The sequence below is a fragment of the Amia ocellicauda genome, chromosome 19 (assembly GCF_036373705.1).
Source record: "Amia ocellicauda isolate fAmiCal2 chromosome 19, fAmiCal2.hap1, whole genome shotgun sequence".
Classification (NCBI taxonomy): Eukaryota; Metazoa; Chordata; class Actinopteri; order Amiiformes; family Amiidae; genus Amia; species Amia ocellicauda.
The window spans coordinates 24,783,341-24,799,842 of NC_089868.1; the positions used below are offsets into that span (position 1 = coordinate 24,783,341).

Consider the following 16,502-nt stretch of genomic DNA (forward strand, 5'->3'; position numbering starts at 1 on the left):
CCGAGCCCAGGAAATAAACGCTGCCGGATTATGAGCAATTCAGCCCAGGCTCACATTAGACACGGACGCCGTCAATCTCCATACAAAGGTTACAGCAAGCAGGCCACAGACTCGCCACTTCTTCACTTTCAGCAGGTACTGGGCTTGAGAGGCAGAGCTTTTTATGCTTTAAAATATGTGCGTCAGCTTTAGATGGCCTTAGCTGTACTTACACCATGTCTACATCAAATGGGGACTAAAGCCAGGCACTAAGCAGGACTTTAATCTGCTAAACCCGAGAGTTTTACCAGCTTGCTCGGAAAATAGTCCTGGCCGATTGAGTGTTAGGATCTTCCCTTGGCCTCCTCTTCCCTTAATCTAAAGCAGCTGCCAAAACTAAATAAAATAAAAGACCATAGGCTAGGGAGTGCCAGAATGGTCTACTCTGAAGAACGCGAGTTCAACACAGGCACACAGGACAAGACCTCAGGAAAACTATTTATTGATTTTGTCCTTTTTAAAGAAGGTATCATAGTAGCAATAATTTGAAGGGAGCGCAAAACGATAACCCAAGACTTCAGGTCAATGTGTTAACCAAATACAAGATCTGCAACACTCGCGCTGGTGGGGATGACTATTAATACTAGTATAATCTATAATAAAGGACAAACTAAATGTGGCACAGACACTTCGCCACCATAAAAATATGCAGATTAGCAAATCTGGAGAAAATTCAGAATCAAAAATAAAATCCCTAATCTTACCTTGATATATCTCCCCAGTACCATTCTGCCTCCTGCAGGGACACACTGGACGCATCCTTAATGCTGCTAGTGTTGACTGGAGTCATGGGTTTGGGTGGCTTCGGAGGAAGAGCTGGGGGAGAAGAGAGGAGAGCAGGTAGTTAGAACAAGTGTTCAACCCGACTATACAAAGCAACAGCACTGAGCAGGTACACGATCGCACAGATGGGGGAGGAGGCAGCGGTTGCACAGGCACCTCCTGCCCATTAAACCTGAGCAAACGGCAGTATGAATGCACCGAATACAGCCCGTGCATGAGGACAGCAGAGGATGAAGGGAGAGGACCAGGCCACCGATACACATTAACTTTATACCTGTGGAAACCAGCAGAGCATGAGAAGACGAGTGTTGGTCACCTCCGGGCTGAACCAAGTGCCACAAATGGTGCTGGTTCACATCGTGTTTGAGGTCTTAATTACCTGCTTACCTGAAGTAAAAGTTTACTACACTGAAGCAATTAAGCTGCTTCCCCATGTCTAAAGCAGTTACATTTAAAATATAAACTTCTGGACTGCTTCCATCAAGGGCTGGAGACATGCATCAGTGGACTAACCCATCAAACCACATCCCCCACGTGTTTTAGACAAAACGTCAAAACAAGACCGAGACTTCAGATGGGCACTGACCTATGAAATCATGTCTCCCGTTTGTGACGGGGAGTTACGCACCCAATTAACGCACGGCCACACGAGCACACGTACTGTAGCGGACATTTCAATTTTTGAGATGGCTCGATTCAGTAGGCAAAAGAGCGCACACTCTAGGAAAGAAAGGGAGGGTCCTATAAAAAAAAGCTAAATAGTATTTAATCATTTAAAAATCGGACCACCAATCCACACTAAGTAGACAATATTACAATGGCAGACGTGGGCTAGACTGGTGAAGATACGCCACTTCATGCTACAGTACACAAGGCAGGCTTCAGCTCTGGGCAGCCTCTAATTGCCGACGTGCCGTGCATTGTCGTCTCCATTTTCACAAACGCAATTAACCAGCTGACAGCAGATTTCGGGCGCAATGGCCTTTACTGTAAAGGAAGCAAAACCTCCGGGTCAGGGAAGGGCGTTTAAACGGTGTGGCGATGCAGAAAAACTGACAAAAGCTCTGGGGCACTTGGATTCCTTCAGGTCACCAAGCTTTGATTCGACTTACGGGTCATACCTTCAAAAAGGCACAAAATGATGCATTTAAAATGTCCCCTGCAATCATGCAAAATCAATTAAAATAATGAGGGGGTTTGGAGGAAAACGCAAGCATCCACGGGCAAGCCGCTACAGCAAACATTACAACCACCTTTTAAACAGAGCCTGCATGCAACATTTCTTGGGCTAAAATTAACTCACAGCAATGGGTTAACAGCTGCTGCGCCCCTACACGCCCCCACCCAGAAAGCCCAGAAGGAAGAAGCGGATGAGAGATGCTTGTCCAGGTGCCGGGCTCGATACGGCTGCAGTTGTGGAAAAACCCCGCAGGCCGACAGTAGCTCCTGTATTCAGCTTGGTAACCACAGCACCCCCCCCCCCCCAACCCAAACCAAACTAACCTGCCCCTGACCCAGACACACTCGCAGTCGCACCCGCCAGCAGTAGAAAGGCGCGCTGCGATGCATTTTCATTTTGCAGCAGCCAAGGAACTGGGGGGCCCTGGCTGGAGGACGCGTCTAACCCGTTACTGCGGGAATGCCAAGACCCTTCTGTGAAGGCTACCAAGACTAAGGCAGGCGCTGCAGCTCGGCCCGTTTGGATTCCTTTGAAGGGAGCTTCAACCATCAGCACTCGATTCACAGGAGTTGAAGTTTTCAGAGGGAAAAATGTACCGACATGCTCTGCAATCAAACTCGAACCACTAGCATTAAAATAGTAAATCGCACTACTTTACCAATAGAGGTACCTCAGTAAATCATAACTTCCAGCGCAAACTGACATTTTCACACAACAACGGCTGTCTAGTAGGCCAGAATGCAGGAGAACCACAAGAACCGAAATGCACTCGCTCCTACCCCCTTCCTCCCCAAACGGCACCCCCCACAAACCTCACCAAAACAGTTCAGATGCACAGATGGCCGTTCACAGCACAAGGCAAACATTCAACATTCACTTAGGCAATACCGCTGTATGAACCTGCCATCCTGCTCACACGAGTCACACTAGCCTTGCCGTTCACTTGCATCACAATGGGACAGCTGGGGGGATTCCACAGATGTTCTACCAATACTTTCTAGACTCCGCCCCCATGCCACACATGAGCAGGGAAACCCCCGCGCAGGGTCAGGACATGCCAGGACATGTTGCTGGAGCAGCTGATCAGAGAGACGGTCTTGAAAGTGAAATAAGAGTGGGCGGCCAGGGGAGGAACATTAAAACATCCCCAGCAGCAACGTGCCATCAATTCCAGGGAAGTTGGGGGGAGATTTCCAGTACTGGAACTGTATTGGAGAGAGCTGGTCACCATTTCTATAGACACCTCTTTGACCGCAATACTTTGACTTACGGCAACCTTTTGTAGCACAGCAGTGAATATAAAACATCCTCATTTAACTTGCAATGTTGGGAAGATCACACACCGTTTTAACTGAAGGTGGAGAAAGTTCTCTCTCCAGGTTTAATGAAGTATGAATGCTGAAAATAGGCCATAAAGGAAAACCCCAAAATAATTCAGGATCTGATCAGAAAGTAGAGCCCATGGGAGGGGAAATACTCCAGCACAGATGTTTCCCCCCCCCCCTCTTTCAACATGCCAAAAGCAGGTGTAGAAGTAGTTCCTAGTAGTGGGGGAAAAAAAAAAAAAAAAAAAAAACTCTTCGATCAGTTTCCCAGTGTAAGCGCTTTCTGTATTCTCACTTCAGTCCCCTCCCCCCACAACGGCACTACTGAGAGAGGGAGCGAGAGAGAAACTCATCTGGCAGAGAACATGTGCCTGAACAGCTGAAATGCTTCTCTTCAGGAGGACGTTCAAAGCCCTACAGAACAACTCCGACTACTGTCGAGAACTCTGGAAATACAGCAAGCGGGATTTCTGATGCGTTATGCAAGGAGAGCATAAGTGACAGGAGAGGTGAAAGCTCCTCGTGGATGCATGCACTTCACACTGCAGCGCCAATACCTCATTGATAATCACATCTCACAACAAGTCAGGAAATAATTCACTGTCTATTGATTACTCTTCACCACCTACACTGGGCAATGGTCATAGACTGCTTACTGAAGTTTGTGACAATAGCGTGGGATCACATTAGAAAAACACAAGGATGAGAAAAGATGTTTATTTTTGGTCTTAATGGTCCTTGGATGCAAAATAAAGTCCTTCACACGCTCGCAGGAACAAAGGAATTTGCAGAGACCGCGCTCCCTGCAGCCGTTGAGCCCCACTGGCATTGGGCCGGCCTGCAGGCATCGCAGTTCAGCTGCACAAACCAGGGCAACGAACGCTACGGCCAGAGCACAGCACACCAAGACGCGATAAACCTCCACCCCCCTCCCCCGTCGTCTTCAATGGAAGCCCTTTCATATGCCACTCTACATTAAAAGCCCCGTTGAATAAAACTGTAAAACAATCAAATGCTCTTAACCTTTAAATACCTGCATTGCATTTTTGGGGAAAACTTAATTATGAATATTCATTCACACAGACTAAAGCTTCCACTGTGCAGTAATCAACGCCACCGCAAGTCTCGTATCGTTTCTGCCCTTAAATGCCCCCGAGTGTTGAGCAAGCGCTTGAAGGAGAGAGTACAGAGTGCCTGAAAACAGTGAGTGTGCACAGGGCCTTAGTTCTTGTTCTTCTGACAAATTAAACTACATTACAACACTCAAATTAGCATTTGAAAACTATCCAGCCGAGACAAATGAAGCATCGATTTAGGAAAGAGTAACGCGGACCGATTCGGAGACCATCTCCGCTACAATGGCACAGCCCACTGAAATAGGGTCACTGTGGCAGCCAGGATGTAGGCTACATTTCCCAGGGCTTAATATAATGAATGGCTCAGCATACTCCACTACAGACAGATGTTAGAGTCAAGAGAAAATTAAATATCATGAAGTGACCCAGCATTAAACTGCAGCGCACAGCAGACCATGCAGACCCCCGTGGCACTTAACCTCCCCCCACCGCGGAGGAAAACCAACAAAACATTCACTGCTCTAACAAGCATCATATCTTTGCAATTCCTAACATTATAAATTTACCCCAAATACAGCACAAGCAAGTGGTCGCTACAAAACAATGTTAAAATTGCAGACCTCCAACGTGCCGCGCAGCTTCTATGCCGAGATTGTCTTTCATCACGCAAGAGAGCAGGATGTCAAAATCGGCAATGTTTTAATCCGGTCCTTTACGGGTATAAGCGAGAGCACAACCCAGTTTATATCTGCACTCGTATTCCAGTACATCCAGACTGACTCACTGACTGCTGATCACACAGACAGCCACTCAAACACATGACCCCGGATTTGATATAAATATTAAATGTATGTTTTATTGCCATACTAGCCTAGAGGCAAAGACAGTTCAGTCTTTGAAGACCAGGAAAGGAGAAGGAAAAAAAAAAAAAAAAAAGCTGCCGATATATACACAATATGAATTAATAGGGAATAAAAGCAATAAGAATAAAGCCACATGTCCAGTCCTTGCCATTACCAGATGTGGTCTCCGCTGAGCACCGCGAGCTGCTCCTGAGCTGCGCTTCCGAAAAGCAGCCAAGTGCCGGGCAAGTGTTTGCACTCAGACTGTGCCTGTGTCTGCAAAAAGCCTGCTGGTAACCCCAGCCCTCTCTCCTCCCTTCCCTGCCAGCCTTGGGGAGGGGGGCTATAAAAAAAATCCCTGATCCTAAATTCAGACAGTGCTGGCAGAACTAATCTCTGAACAGAGACAGATCCAGCCAATGGCAGACAGGCATAAGGGGTCTGCACATCCCAAGCACAAAAATGGGGGATAAGGAGATCACATGAGGAGAGGGGGTGGGGGGGTAGGTGGGGCTCTATGGGGCGAGTTATGAATACCATTCACAGGACGGAGGGGCAAATGAAATGGAGGGGCAAGAGGGGAACATCGTTGACCACTACTGCGATTTATGACATCCACGTGACATCTGCTCGACACGACCGGACTGTGCATGTAGTTCGATCTGAGCACAGGAAGAAAACAGCCAAATATAAACCTTACCGACTGGTGTGATTTTATTAAAAAGAAAAACGCAGTGGCAGTCCTGCCATCAAGATCCAGACAAAAAGATAAACAGCCCTTACGTAACGAATTAATTGAACAAGTAACAGGTCTCAGACTCCACTCACACCCCTCCACAACTGGAACCAGATCTGCAGGCACAATATCATCCATAGACCATCCCTACGAGGACAATTAAACCACCAGAGCAAGAGAACGCTTCCAATGGGGCAACAAGGTGGAAGAACACGGCACACGAACCCGCAGTCGTGCAGAGCGTCAGAACACAAACAGACAAGTCAAGCAAAGCCGCGTTCAGCCCCGAGGAATAAATCGGTCAATTTGAAAGACTCTGCAAGTCAAACCTAAGTCGTTTGACCTGCAAGACCGAACAACAAACACTAAGGTGTTGGTTCTGGAAGAGACTGGTTGGTGCATTTCCACACACTAGCAATAAATGCATTTGAGGAATACTAAATAACTCCTCGTAGTCTTTACAGTATGGATTAGATCCAAGTATATGCACACACTTACATGCACATAAGGCTGCTGTACCTCCACGCACACAATCTGCTCTCAGAAACAATGAAAGCTGCCGTTTGCTGTTACACGGTGCGAGACACCTTCCCCCAGGGCTGGAGTACACCTGTGCTAAATCACCAACACACCTACAGAAAGGCTGAACAAAGCAGCCGTCGCACAGCACAGCGTTTCCAATTGTGCCGAGCATCAGCGGCACTGCGAACGAGGCGTCCTGGCGTCGTTGGCACCGTCCTGCTGATCATCAATTCCTAGCTCATACCCATCCTTTACATTCCCGTCGGGTGCCCAGTGCCTTTCAGATTTCAATTTCACTGCAATAAATATTCTAATGAACATCTGCAGGAGCTTGCCTCCCTTTCGCTCCCTCTCTCACGCTCCCTCGCTCTCTTGTGGCCGGTGAGGTATAACCCCGAGCTCTCGAGAAAGCCACAGAATTCCTGGAGAAGACAAATACGAGAGAGCGAGAAGAAATGCAAGGAGGAGGGCTGGACACAATTGGTCCCTATTGGATTGCTCCTCTTACCCCCCCCCACCTTCAGCCCCATTTCAAACAGGGGTAAAGCTTGGCAGAGAAACAAGCTCCACATCAGCCCATGGGTCTACAGAAGGAATTGGTTTCATCCTGAGGGTTTCTCATTTAACTGTTTCACATCCTTAAAGGCAGAAGCTTCTGGAACATCCAACAGAACTGAGGATGAATGCACCATTTGATTACGTTTAGCAGGCAGAGGAAGGTGGGGGGGGGGAATAAAAACAGGTTTTCACCTTTTAATGAAGTATGATGCATTGCGAGCTTTATTCAAATTTATACATGATGCGTGTCAAAGGATGATTACAAAGGAGAACAAAAGACTATATATACACAAGCGGTTTAATTCGGCTTTATTCCAAGGCAATATGGGTCAAATAGAGAACATAGCATTTTAAAGCCCTGCCAAGACAAATGAGGCGACTACGTGCTTCTGTAGATTGCTGCAAATTTGAAGTTATGGAGGGGACAATTAAAGGAATAAAACTAGAATCGTAATAGAGCATTGGAAAACAAAAGACAACTGTAGAAAGGAACTGAAGCCCAGTTTCCACACAAATGGTGATTCTCTTGTAAACACAAGACTTTCTGCTCAAAATGAAGCCTTAAGCATTACGTAATTGGTCTATGCACTTACATACTGAGCCAAAAGAGCCTCTCCATTGCCATTATTTACAGATTGAGTTTATCGGACAAGTCAGTGCATTTTGAGGAGGAATCAAGATCCATAGGAACACCTACATCATTAAGGGTAAACTACACACAGCTTGCCCCAGGCAGCCTCCTGGTAGGGGTCTGAGCGGTATGTTCAGGGTACAGCAGTGCTGTAGCCATCAGTGGCAGCGCTCAGCCAGAGCAGCTGGATTTACACTTCAGCTGTATGACAGTGGTGGCTTCATGCATCCTCGACCACCGTGAACATAATCTAGTTTATGATCTTATGGCAGAGAAATGACAGTAATAAGGCTAAACTTGCAAGCGCTTCTTATCTCCTAAAAGCACAAGGCACTCGGTTCCTGCCATTTTGGTCTAAATGTGCAGTGATCTGGACTGGGAAGAGGACTGCAGTTATACTCCATAACCCCAACTATAATCGGGCTCAGGCAAGGAAAAACGGACAAAGAAACCCGGCGGGGTTAGACCACTGTGGACGGGGCCGCGTCTACCGTCAGAACAAGAAAACGCTCCTCAGGAGGCTGGAAATAACGGCTGTATAAGGCAGTCCCTCTACTCGGTACATGCAAGACAGCCGCCTGTGCGTGCCTGCACACATACATGCATAACTCACACATGAAGAGAAACTTTGACAAGGTCTTTTGAATCATCCCAGCCCTGCGGACGTGCGGGCGCCCGGGGAGGCCGCCGCCCCTCCCCCACGCCATCACGGCAGGAGATCCGGATGGCATTCAGGTGTTCAGGTGAACAAATGAGACATGGCTCAAGACAATACCCACGTATTTTAACCATGCAATGCCAGACGGAGTTCAGCAGCATAAAGAAAATGCACGCATGCCCTGCGTGGAGCAGACGGGCAGCTCTAATCAGCAGAACTGAGGAGGAGGAGGAGGAGGAGGAGGAGGTTTATAATTTAGGACCCAGCACCGCACCTCTCTCTCCCTCCACGATTCATTCGTTTTCGGCCACAAAGGGGGGACGGTACCGATCACAATACAGACGCATCCCGAGGATCGCAGCTACATCAAACAGACATCACTTCCAAGATTGCATTTTTGTTTCAACTCTTGTTGCCAGTCAGCTCAGAAAAAAGAAACATTGTTTTAAAATGGTTGCTGCACAATGCAACCAACCCCCCCACCGCCGAAGTGCAACTGCTACAGTATCAACCTGCATTCATCCGCTAAAACAAGGCAGAGACCGACCCCCCATACACTGAAGCCCACATTGCGTCTAGTCATTCGCAAGCGAAACAAAGTGACGCACAATGGCGACAACGAACACGGGATCGGGTGCAGTTTTAACTAGAGAAAGAAACGGTAACAAAAGCGGCGCCACCATGAATTGGGCTTTTGCAAAATGTGCGCAAAGTGCTCATACAGACAGAGACGCAGGAGAGCGAAGCGCTGCGTGGCACCGCAAACGGCTCCCGCACATAAAGCCGCCTGGAAGAGCAGCATCCCTGCCTGCTGGAAGACGGGAATAAGAGCGAGCGGCGTACCTGGAGGCTGGTCCATCTCGATGTAGAAGATGAGCTCGGTGGAGTAGGGCATCACCACCTCCCGCCAGTCCCGCTCGTCCCTCTCCGCGCTCCACACCGTGTTATACATGGCAGGAGCGGCCGGCGCGCTGGACTCTCCCCAGGAACGACACACAGAGCCGGGGTGAGGAGCACTGGCTCTCCCGCTAGCACGGCATGTCACTCTTGCGCTCTGAAAGCCCGCTTCAGAATAAATAGCATGGGCCGGCTGATTGATTGATTGATTGATTAATTGGATTTCTTTTGAGGGGAGGGGAGTAAACTGTAAAACAAAAAATTAAAGCACCAGGCTTTAAAAAGAAAACCTTCCTGCTCTACATTTACAAAATCGTAACAGTCCTCCAGATCAGGAAGTAGAAACCAGCTCTACTTTCCAGCCCGCTGTCCTGCGCGGCTGTAGGCTTCATTTTAAGAGCTGCGGGGGCCGAGCAGCAACCTTTCACATCATCTGGGCGCGACCACTGCGCGCCACGGAGACGGAGGGGGGGCGGATCGGGATCGGCTGCGCTAACACTACAACCTGCCCGTTATCCCCGGTGAACATAAAGCCCTAATGGCGCGTCTTTTCACAGACAGTGCCCCTCGTTTGCGTTACAGTTCGTGTTAGTTTAGATCGCTCTTTCTAGTTTAAGAAGAGAGTGACGTCATCCTGTTTCGCTCTCCCCACCCCCCCCTCCGCGCTGCCAAGTGGTAGCTTCCAGCGCTGGTGGCTGGCCCAGGCTAGGCGCCGCGCAAACACGCATGCGCGCTGTCGGGCAGCCAATCGGAGAGGCGCATGAGTTGAGCTCTGCTGCCCAAGTCGGGAGTTTGCGTCTTTGTCTTCCCATTTTTTTTTTTTTCCTGAAACCGGGAGAGATGCAATGGAGAGCCGTATGCTTTGCTCTCGACCAATCAGCGGGCGGGAAAGACAGAAGCGAGGCCGTGATTGGCCGGGATAGTTACTATGAGGGACAAAGGGAGACGAGCCATTTGGAAAAGGAGTCAAGTGACAGAAGGTCCCCATTCTCTCTCCTGGGTCTGTCATGCTTGGGCTCTGCATAGAAAGACGGGCCTTTTTAAAGGTGCAATCACGTTTTTTCCCCTGCTTTGGAGGTTGTGTGCTAACCAGTCACACCATCACTTAAAACCCGACACAGTGCAGACAATATAAACCCTTAGTGTAGATGCAGAGACTTGTGAAGGGAAGATCTTTGATTATTGTGGACAAAACCACCTGGAGAGGAATTCACACATGAGTAATAAGTGTACAGTAATAGCATTCAGTTTAACATTTTTAAAGCTGAGCTTATGGTGACTAGTTTAATATTATCAGAACCATGTGTTTGCAAGTGATTTGATTTTAGCCCCCTCGTCATCATTACTTAAAATATTGTGACGTGCAGCTCGGCATTGTAAAGTGCAGAGCCTGGACACAAAAACAGGCATAACGTTGAGCCCTGTCATATTAAAATGATGGGCATGGATACCGATCATGAACGCACAAAAAGGAGCAGATACACAACCTGCTACGGCCTCCCATACCATCTCTCCTAAGTTTGTAGCACGTCCTCAGACCTGTACGTTTGGAAAACTGTATTTGGTGGATTTCCGATTGATGCATTTAATTATTTATCCATCCATTCATTCATCCTTTCATTTGTAACAATGCCGAGTTTAAGAGACTTTCTCACGGCTGCGTAGTCTGAATAATCTGCATAATTGGACAGTAAAATATGCAAGCACAGAAACATGTGTTATCTTCTAATGGTATATTAATTTGGGCTGGTGGCCTACTTCACAAGACAATAATGATTGTCTGGTGGGCTACCAGTCTGCTGTCCCCCCCTTTCATGCGTCTAATCTTTCCATCAGAATAGGAAGATTCCCCGGTCAATTAAGCCATAGGTGTCAATGAATGAATCTACTTAGAGCAACACGGGCAGAGAGACACCCAGATGGCATGTGCCTGACCCACGGCGCACCCTCTGTCAAACGTGCCTAATTACCACTGACTGTAACACAGTGCCCCGTGGACAGATGGATCCATAACAATGACCAGGACCTGATTTGATCCGAGTCTTATCGAGGGGAGCCCCCGGAAGGAGAAAAAGACCCGAAACAAAACCGCGCTGTCCTGATAACTGGGGACCAAACGAGGAAGCGTACAAGAAGAAGCACGTGCGATTCTCACAGATTTGATCTGCTGCCTAGTCCACATGCATCCATGGGAGTAACAACCAGGTACACCACGGGACAACTGTGCACCCGTGCAGTGGAATAAGTGATCGCAGGGATTCAGGAGTCCATGCAACAGCGCTGTGGATGTTTTAGATACAGTTGTCATCAGGGCAGTCTCCGAGGTACTTTACTAACGCAAGGAAAAGAAGCACAAGTCTCGTGGCGTTACAGTTTATGTACCTGTGAAGTCACAGATACACTGAACACCAGCAGGATCTGTGTGGCTCAGCTGTAGTCATATGAGGAAGTCATTCTATGAAATAATACCCAGGTGTTCTATAGTAACTCAATGTAAATGTCATTCAAAATATACGTCACCAAGTTTGATTAGTGTGCTCTTCTTTTACACTGTGACATTTGTAGAAATTTGCAGCTTTTTGGAGATGCATGTGATGTCAGTGGCCACGCTGCCTCACAGGTTCTGTCGTTCTCCTCTCCACCGTATCTGCTGAATCACTCTTTACTGTGTGCCACCGCAGCCGGGAGCCGCCAGCACCTGAGACTGCCTGCCCTCATCTACACTGTGCGAGATTTATGCCGTCCGATTTCTGTCCCAGTTACCAAAGGACAGTGAGTAACAGTTCCATCCTTTCTCCCTACACTTTCAAAACACAACCTAACAATATATTAGGTATTATGTTATTGCTAAAAGCTTCCAGGTCACTGTTATAATGCTCAGATGTGCCCAGAGCCCACTGCCATTTAATCTGAGCTCAACCCCTCCAGTTCCAGATCTGTAGATTAGGGAGAACAGTGGTAAGATGAGAAAAGTGCTTAACAAAGATAAATTGTGCCAGTTGGAACAGAATGCACATTGAACCAATTACATCTGCATGAAGTTGCAGATTCTCATTCTCTCTTTGTACTTGGTTTCGTTTTCACGTCATGCACTCATTGATGGCAAAAAACAGAGCATTCATCCTGAGTGAAGAATGCAACTGAAGGCTGTCTGTCTGCACAACGCCCTTGTAAACGCAGGAATCACAAACGCTGCAACTTTAACGGCTCGGACGCTTACTGTTCATTGTGTTTAAGAGACTTTCATGTAAATTGTGCTGCATTTGTGCTTATGCCCAAGGGGCAGGCATGAGTAACTGATAAAGAGATCCTAGTCTGCCTGGCTACAAGACCAAGCTAACCGATGCCTGATGCAGAGAAAATGCGAGAAAAGAGGACTGTCTAAGTTTTAAAGATACAATATCGAGTTTACTATTGCGGATTTTAAGATAGTCAGCACATACTCCTGCCTCCTCAAAGTGCTGCACAGTCCACCGCCGTGCCCCTGTGTGCTGACAGCCGATTTGCAGCATGACAAATTTTTGAGTGAGTTATTTATGGTCTGATTATCTACAGCCTTCAGCCTTTTAACGTTTTATCTGTGACTGGAGTGAAAGCAGTGGAAATTACAGTTTAAATATCACAGCAAAGAGGTTCCTCCTCAGATTCAACTGTCCTGGAGCTGAATCACACAGTGTGCCGATGTAATATAACATAGAAACAGCTATAGAACCAGTTTCATAAAATCGTTGTAACCACGATGCTTGACCTCGCACTCACAGTATTCAGAGGGTCAGACATTTGTGTTGCAGTTACAGCAGGACCTCATATTAGATTATTATATTTCTACAAAATAACACTTCCATTTTCTGAGGTCGAACACCCTTAGGAACAGTTAAAAGCATTTAATAAACAGTCATTCTGTTAAAGCCTACGAAAAACATGATCCATCTTCCCTTCCGTTCTTACTCATAGGCCTACGAGTCCAATATCAAAATATATATGTAGAGAAACTGAAATGTGCTACACTGAGACTGTGCACTGTGTCTGTGTCGCTCCGTTCTGCGTTTGTTTGTTTTGTTCTGGTTGCAGAGAAGAACAAAAACACGCTCTCTGATCGAACTGTGACACTAAGCCTTCCAGTCCGCCTTGCTGGGATGCAGAACGTGACTCAGATTCCCAGCCACATGACTGGACATCTGGTGGGGACAGATTCCCCACAAAGCGGGGAATACGGTGATAAAATCTTCTCCCCGATACTCTATAACCAACACAAACTCCGCTAGGCAAAGAGGCCGTCTTTTTAGGAACTGGTGAAGTCCTTTCTGTCGTGCCCATCCGGTACTCCTCCATGCCCTGCAGACCGCATGTGTGTCCTGCCGGTTGCATGTCGCGATAATCACTGGCACTGCGGAGCAATTTTGGTTTGGCTCTCCTGCAACCTCCTAATAGGCCTCTCTTTCAAAACCACGGGGTGAATCGAAGGGAAAGTTTACACACTGTATGTTTCCTATTCAAGGTTCGTCTACAGCGCTGTAATTGTGTAATGGTGCTTGCCGTCCCACTCAGATGTGGCTGCCTGTGAGAGCACATATGGTCGCATGCAAACAACCGTGGGTTTCCAGAATTCGGAGAAAAACAAATCCCACTTTGCAGCTCTGCCTGCATTCATGTCCTATTTACATTTGTACAGAAAGTGACACTTCCCATTAAGAACCGCCTGCGCGTAGCCGTGTAGTCTTACGTGAGAAATACATCCGCACACTTCCCAGCGCGGTGAGGAACAGACTGGCACTGGTCCAGTTAAGAGAACAAACCGAAAAACACACGTTTCTCTCAGGTACGGGGGGCGGACATCAATAATACAGAAAAGACAAGTTTGCCTAAAGTGGTTTAGACCCGAGAAAAGAACAGCAGTGATTCCAAAGAGACGATCTGATGAAATCCTGTCAAAGTCGCAGAAACACTGGAGTTTTTAGTCATTGTTGTTTTTTTAACTGAATGCCGAAATTTTATACCAGACATACATGTGATGAATGATTTGACGAGAAACGTGGTTCAACTCCTATCTGTTTGGCATCGCGAACGCCTCAGTGAAAGGAGTGCAGGGACACAGCACAGGTGTTGAGACAAAGAGAGAGAGCCCTGACGGATCAAAATGAGCAGTGGATTCGATCACCAGGCAAAATGCCCGGTGCCGACGGGTCTCTGTCTGCTGATTTGAATAGACTTGCCATTGTATATTTATCCTGAGGAAGAGAGAAAGGGCCACCGCTATGTCTAGATATCTGACAGGGCGCCCTGTCGCTGTTCCACCCCACGGCTCCCTGAGAACAACTTCAAAGCGTTAATAACTCGCTGAGAATGAAGGACACTCCCCCTCTCCCTGCTCCCTCCCTCTCGCAATCTTTCTCGGTGCATCAGCCTGCGAGACCAGCAGGAGCAGGGCTGAGGAAGCCGTCTCTCTCTCTCTCTCACTCTCGCTCTCTCTCGCTCTCAGGGGCTGCAGACACACAGTGCCTCTGTCCGCACAGCCAGCAGGGTGATGTCATCCTCCATTGCAACGTGAGCATCCCTCTTGGACTGATGCAATACTCCAGTGACAATCTGTAATGAGCCAGCAACAGCCTCTCTCTCTCTCTCTCTCTCTCTCTCTCCCTCTCTCCCTCCCTCCCTCCCTCTCTTCTATTCTCAATCACATTTCCTTGCTTTTAAAAATAAACAATAACAATAATAATCTGCCCTCACTTTTCCCCTCAGTCTCTCCCCCACCCTCCCTCGCTCCTCATCTCGCGATCTCTTTCCCTTCGAAGATGTATTTCTCCACCCTTCATTCCCGACTCCTCCGTGCCCCCCATCTCCCCTCTTTCCCCTGTGTCCCTCTGTACTGCTGCCCGCCCCGATCTCGGTCTCCGCTGCGGCTTCTTGTACCAAAGTGCCCCTCGTTAACAGTGTGATCCGACTGCGGGACAAGAGGGCGATGCCATTAACCCCTTCTCTCCCTGCAGTGTGTGTGTGTGTGTGTGTGTGTGTGTGTGTGTTGTCTGGGTGGGCCGCTGTGAAGGGTGGAAAATCACAGGGTCTTAGTCGACACAGTCCGGTGTGTGAGATCCGATCACATCTTGCTCCAGCTGTGCTAGAGCTGTACACCTACTACGCTGCAGGCAAATTAATCTCACTGGAATAGCACTCTCACCTAGGAACAGGAAGTACAGAGCCCCGCCGTATCAAATTGAGCGCAGGTGTCGGCCAGGCAGTCGTGCGCTTGGCAGAAGCCTGTGAGAAAGTATGTGGTCGCAGGTTTGGGGAGCGAGACGTTTACAGGTGTTCACTGCCTTCTGTGTCGCTCCTGGTGGGTTCAAAAGGCAACAGGGTGCAGTGTTTCCGTGTTCATGACATCGCTGTGCTGCAGCCAGGATGTGCAGAGACCCTTACTTTACAATTCAAAGCAATCTCTCTCCAATACACTCACACACTCCTCCACCCAAGAGACAAACTCTCGTTTGACCAGTCTTCTTCATTTGCATGGCGTCCTGCTTCATTTGTGTGGCATTCAAATGAGCTCGCAGCTACGACTGCTGCAGGTATTAACACAAATAAAAGGCAAAGCACAGAAGAAAACAAGAAAAGGACGGCAGAGAGCTCCTCTCAGAACGAGCCCCTTCATGTTGTGCGTTGTTAAACAATCTGGTCAAAGGGATTTACTGTAGAGAGGTATCGGCTGTAAACTGTGAGGATGCTGTGGAGTCACTTACTGATCATCCACAGGGAAGCTGACAGAGTCACCTATTTCTATCTATGTGGGTGAGCTTTGATGAAGAATGAGCCAATAAACTTTCCATTGAAGTCGCATATATATATTTCATTATTTACCAGTGTGTGATTCACACTTTACTGCAGGGGTAAACAAAGGAGGTGGGAGTGGGAAGCTGCCCTCTAGTGGTGGAAAAGGTTATCATGGTGGAAATTACTGTGACATGCAAAGTCAATCAATGGATTCGCTGAAGGCAGTTCAGGGGCCTAGGCTGGAAAGGAACACATACATGCACATGCACAACACATACGCGTGTCTTTTCATTTGATTTGCACTTTCCATCTTTTCCGGGGAAGAGGAAGATGTGTGCGTGACACCGTGGAGACAAAACTCTGCAGCTTGTGGTACCGCGGCCTTGTGTATTGCAGAGGACACCCAGGCACACGGTAGATATGCACACCAGGGGTGCTCATTTTAATATGACTGACGCCGGGCCTGTTGCCTGCGTCTATGACAGCGTCT

At 47.9% G+C, this 16,502-nt stretch overlaps 1 protein-coding gene across 1 annotated transcript in view; it reads right to left on the reverse strand.

Annotated features, from left to right (window-relative positions):
* Positions 1-16,502, reverse strand: part of pik3r3b (phosphoinositide-3-kinase, regulatory subunit 3b (gamma)) — a 116,461-nt gene that overhangs the window by 12,564 nt on the left and 87,395 nt on the right. The window contains exon 7 of the mRNA XM_066692538.1: positions 744-855. Within this exon, the coding sequence (XP_066548635.1) occupies positions 744-855 (112 nt within the window). The remainder of the gene's footprint in view (positions 1-743; positions 856-16,502) is intronic.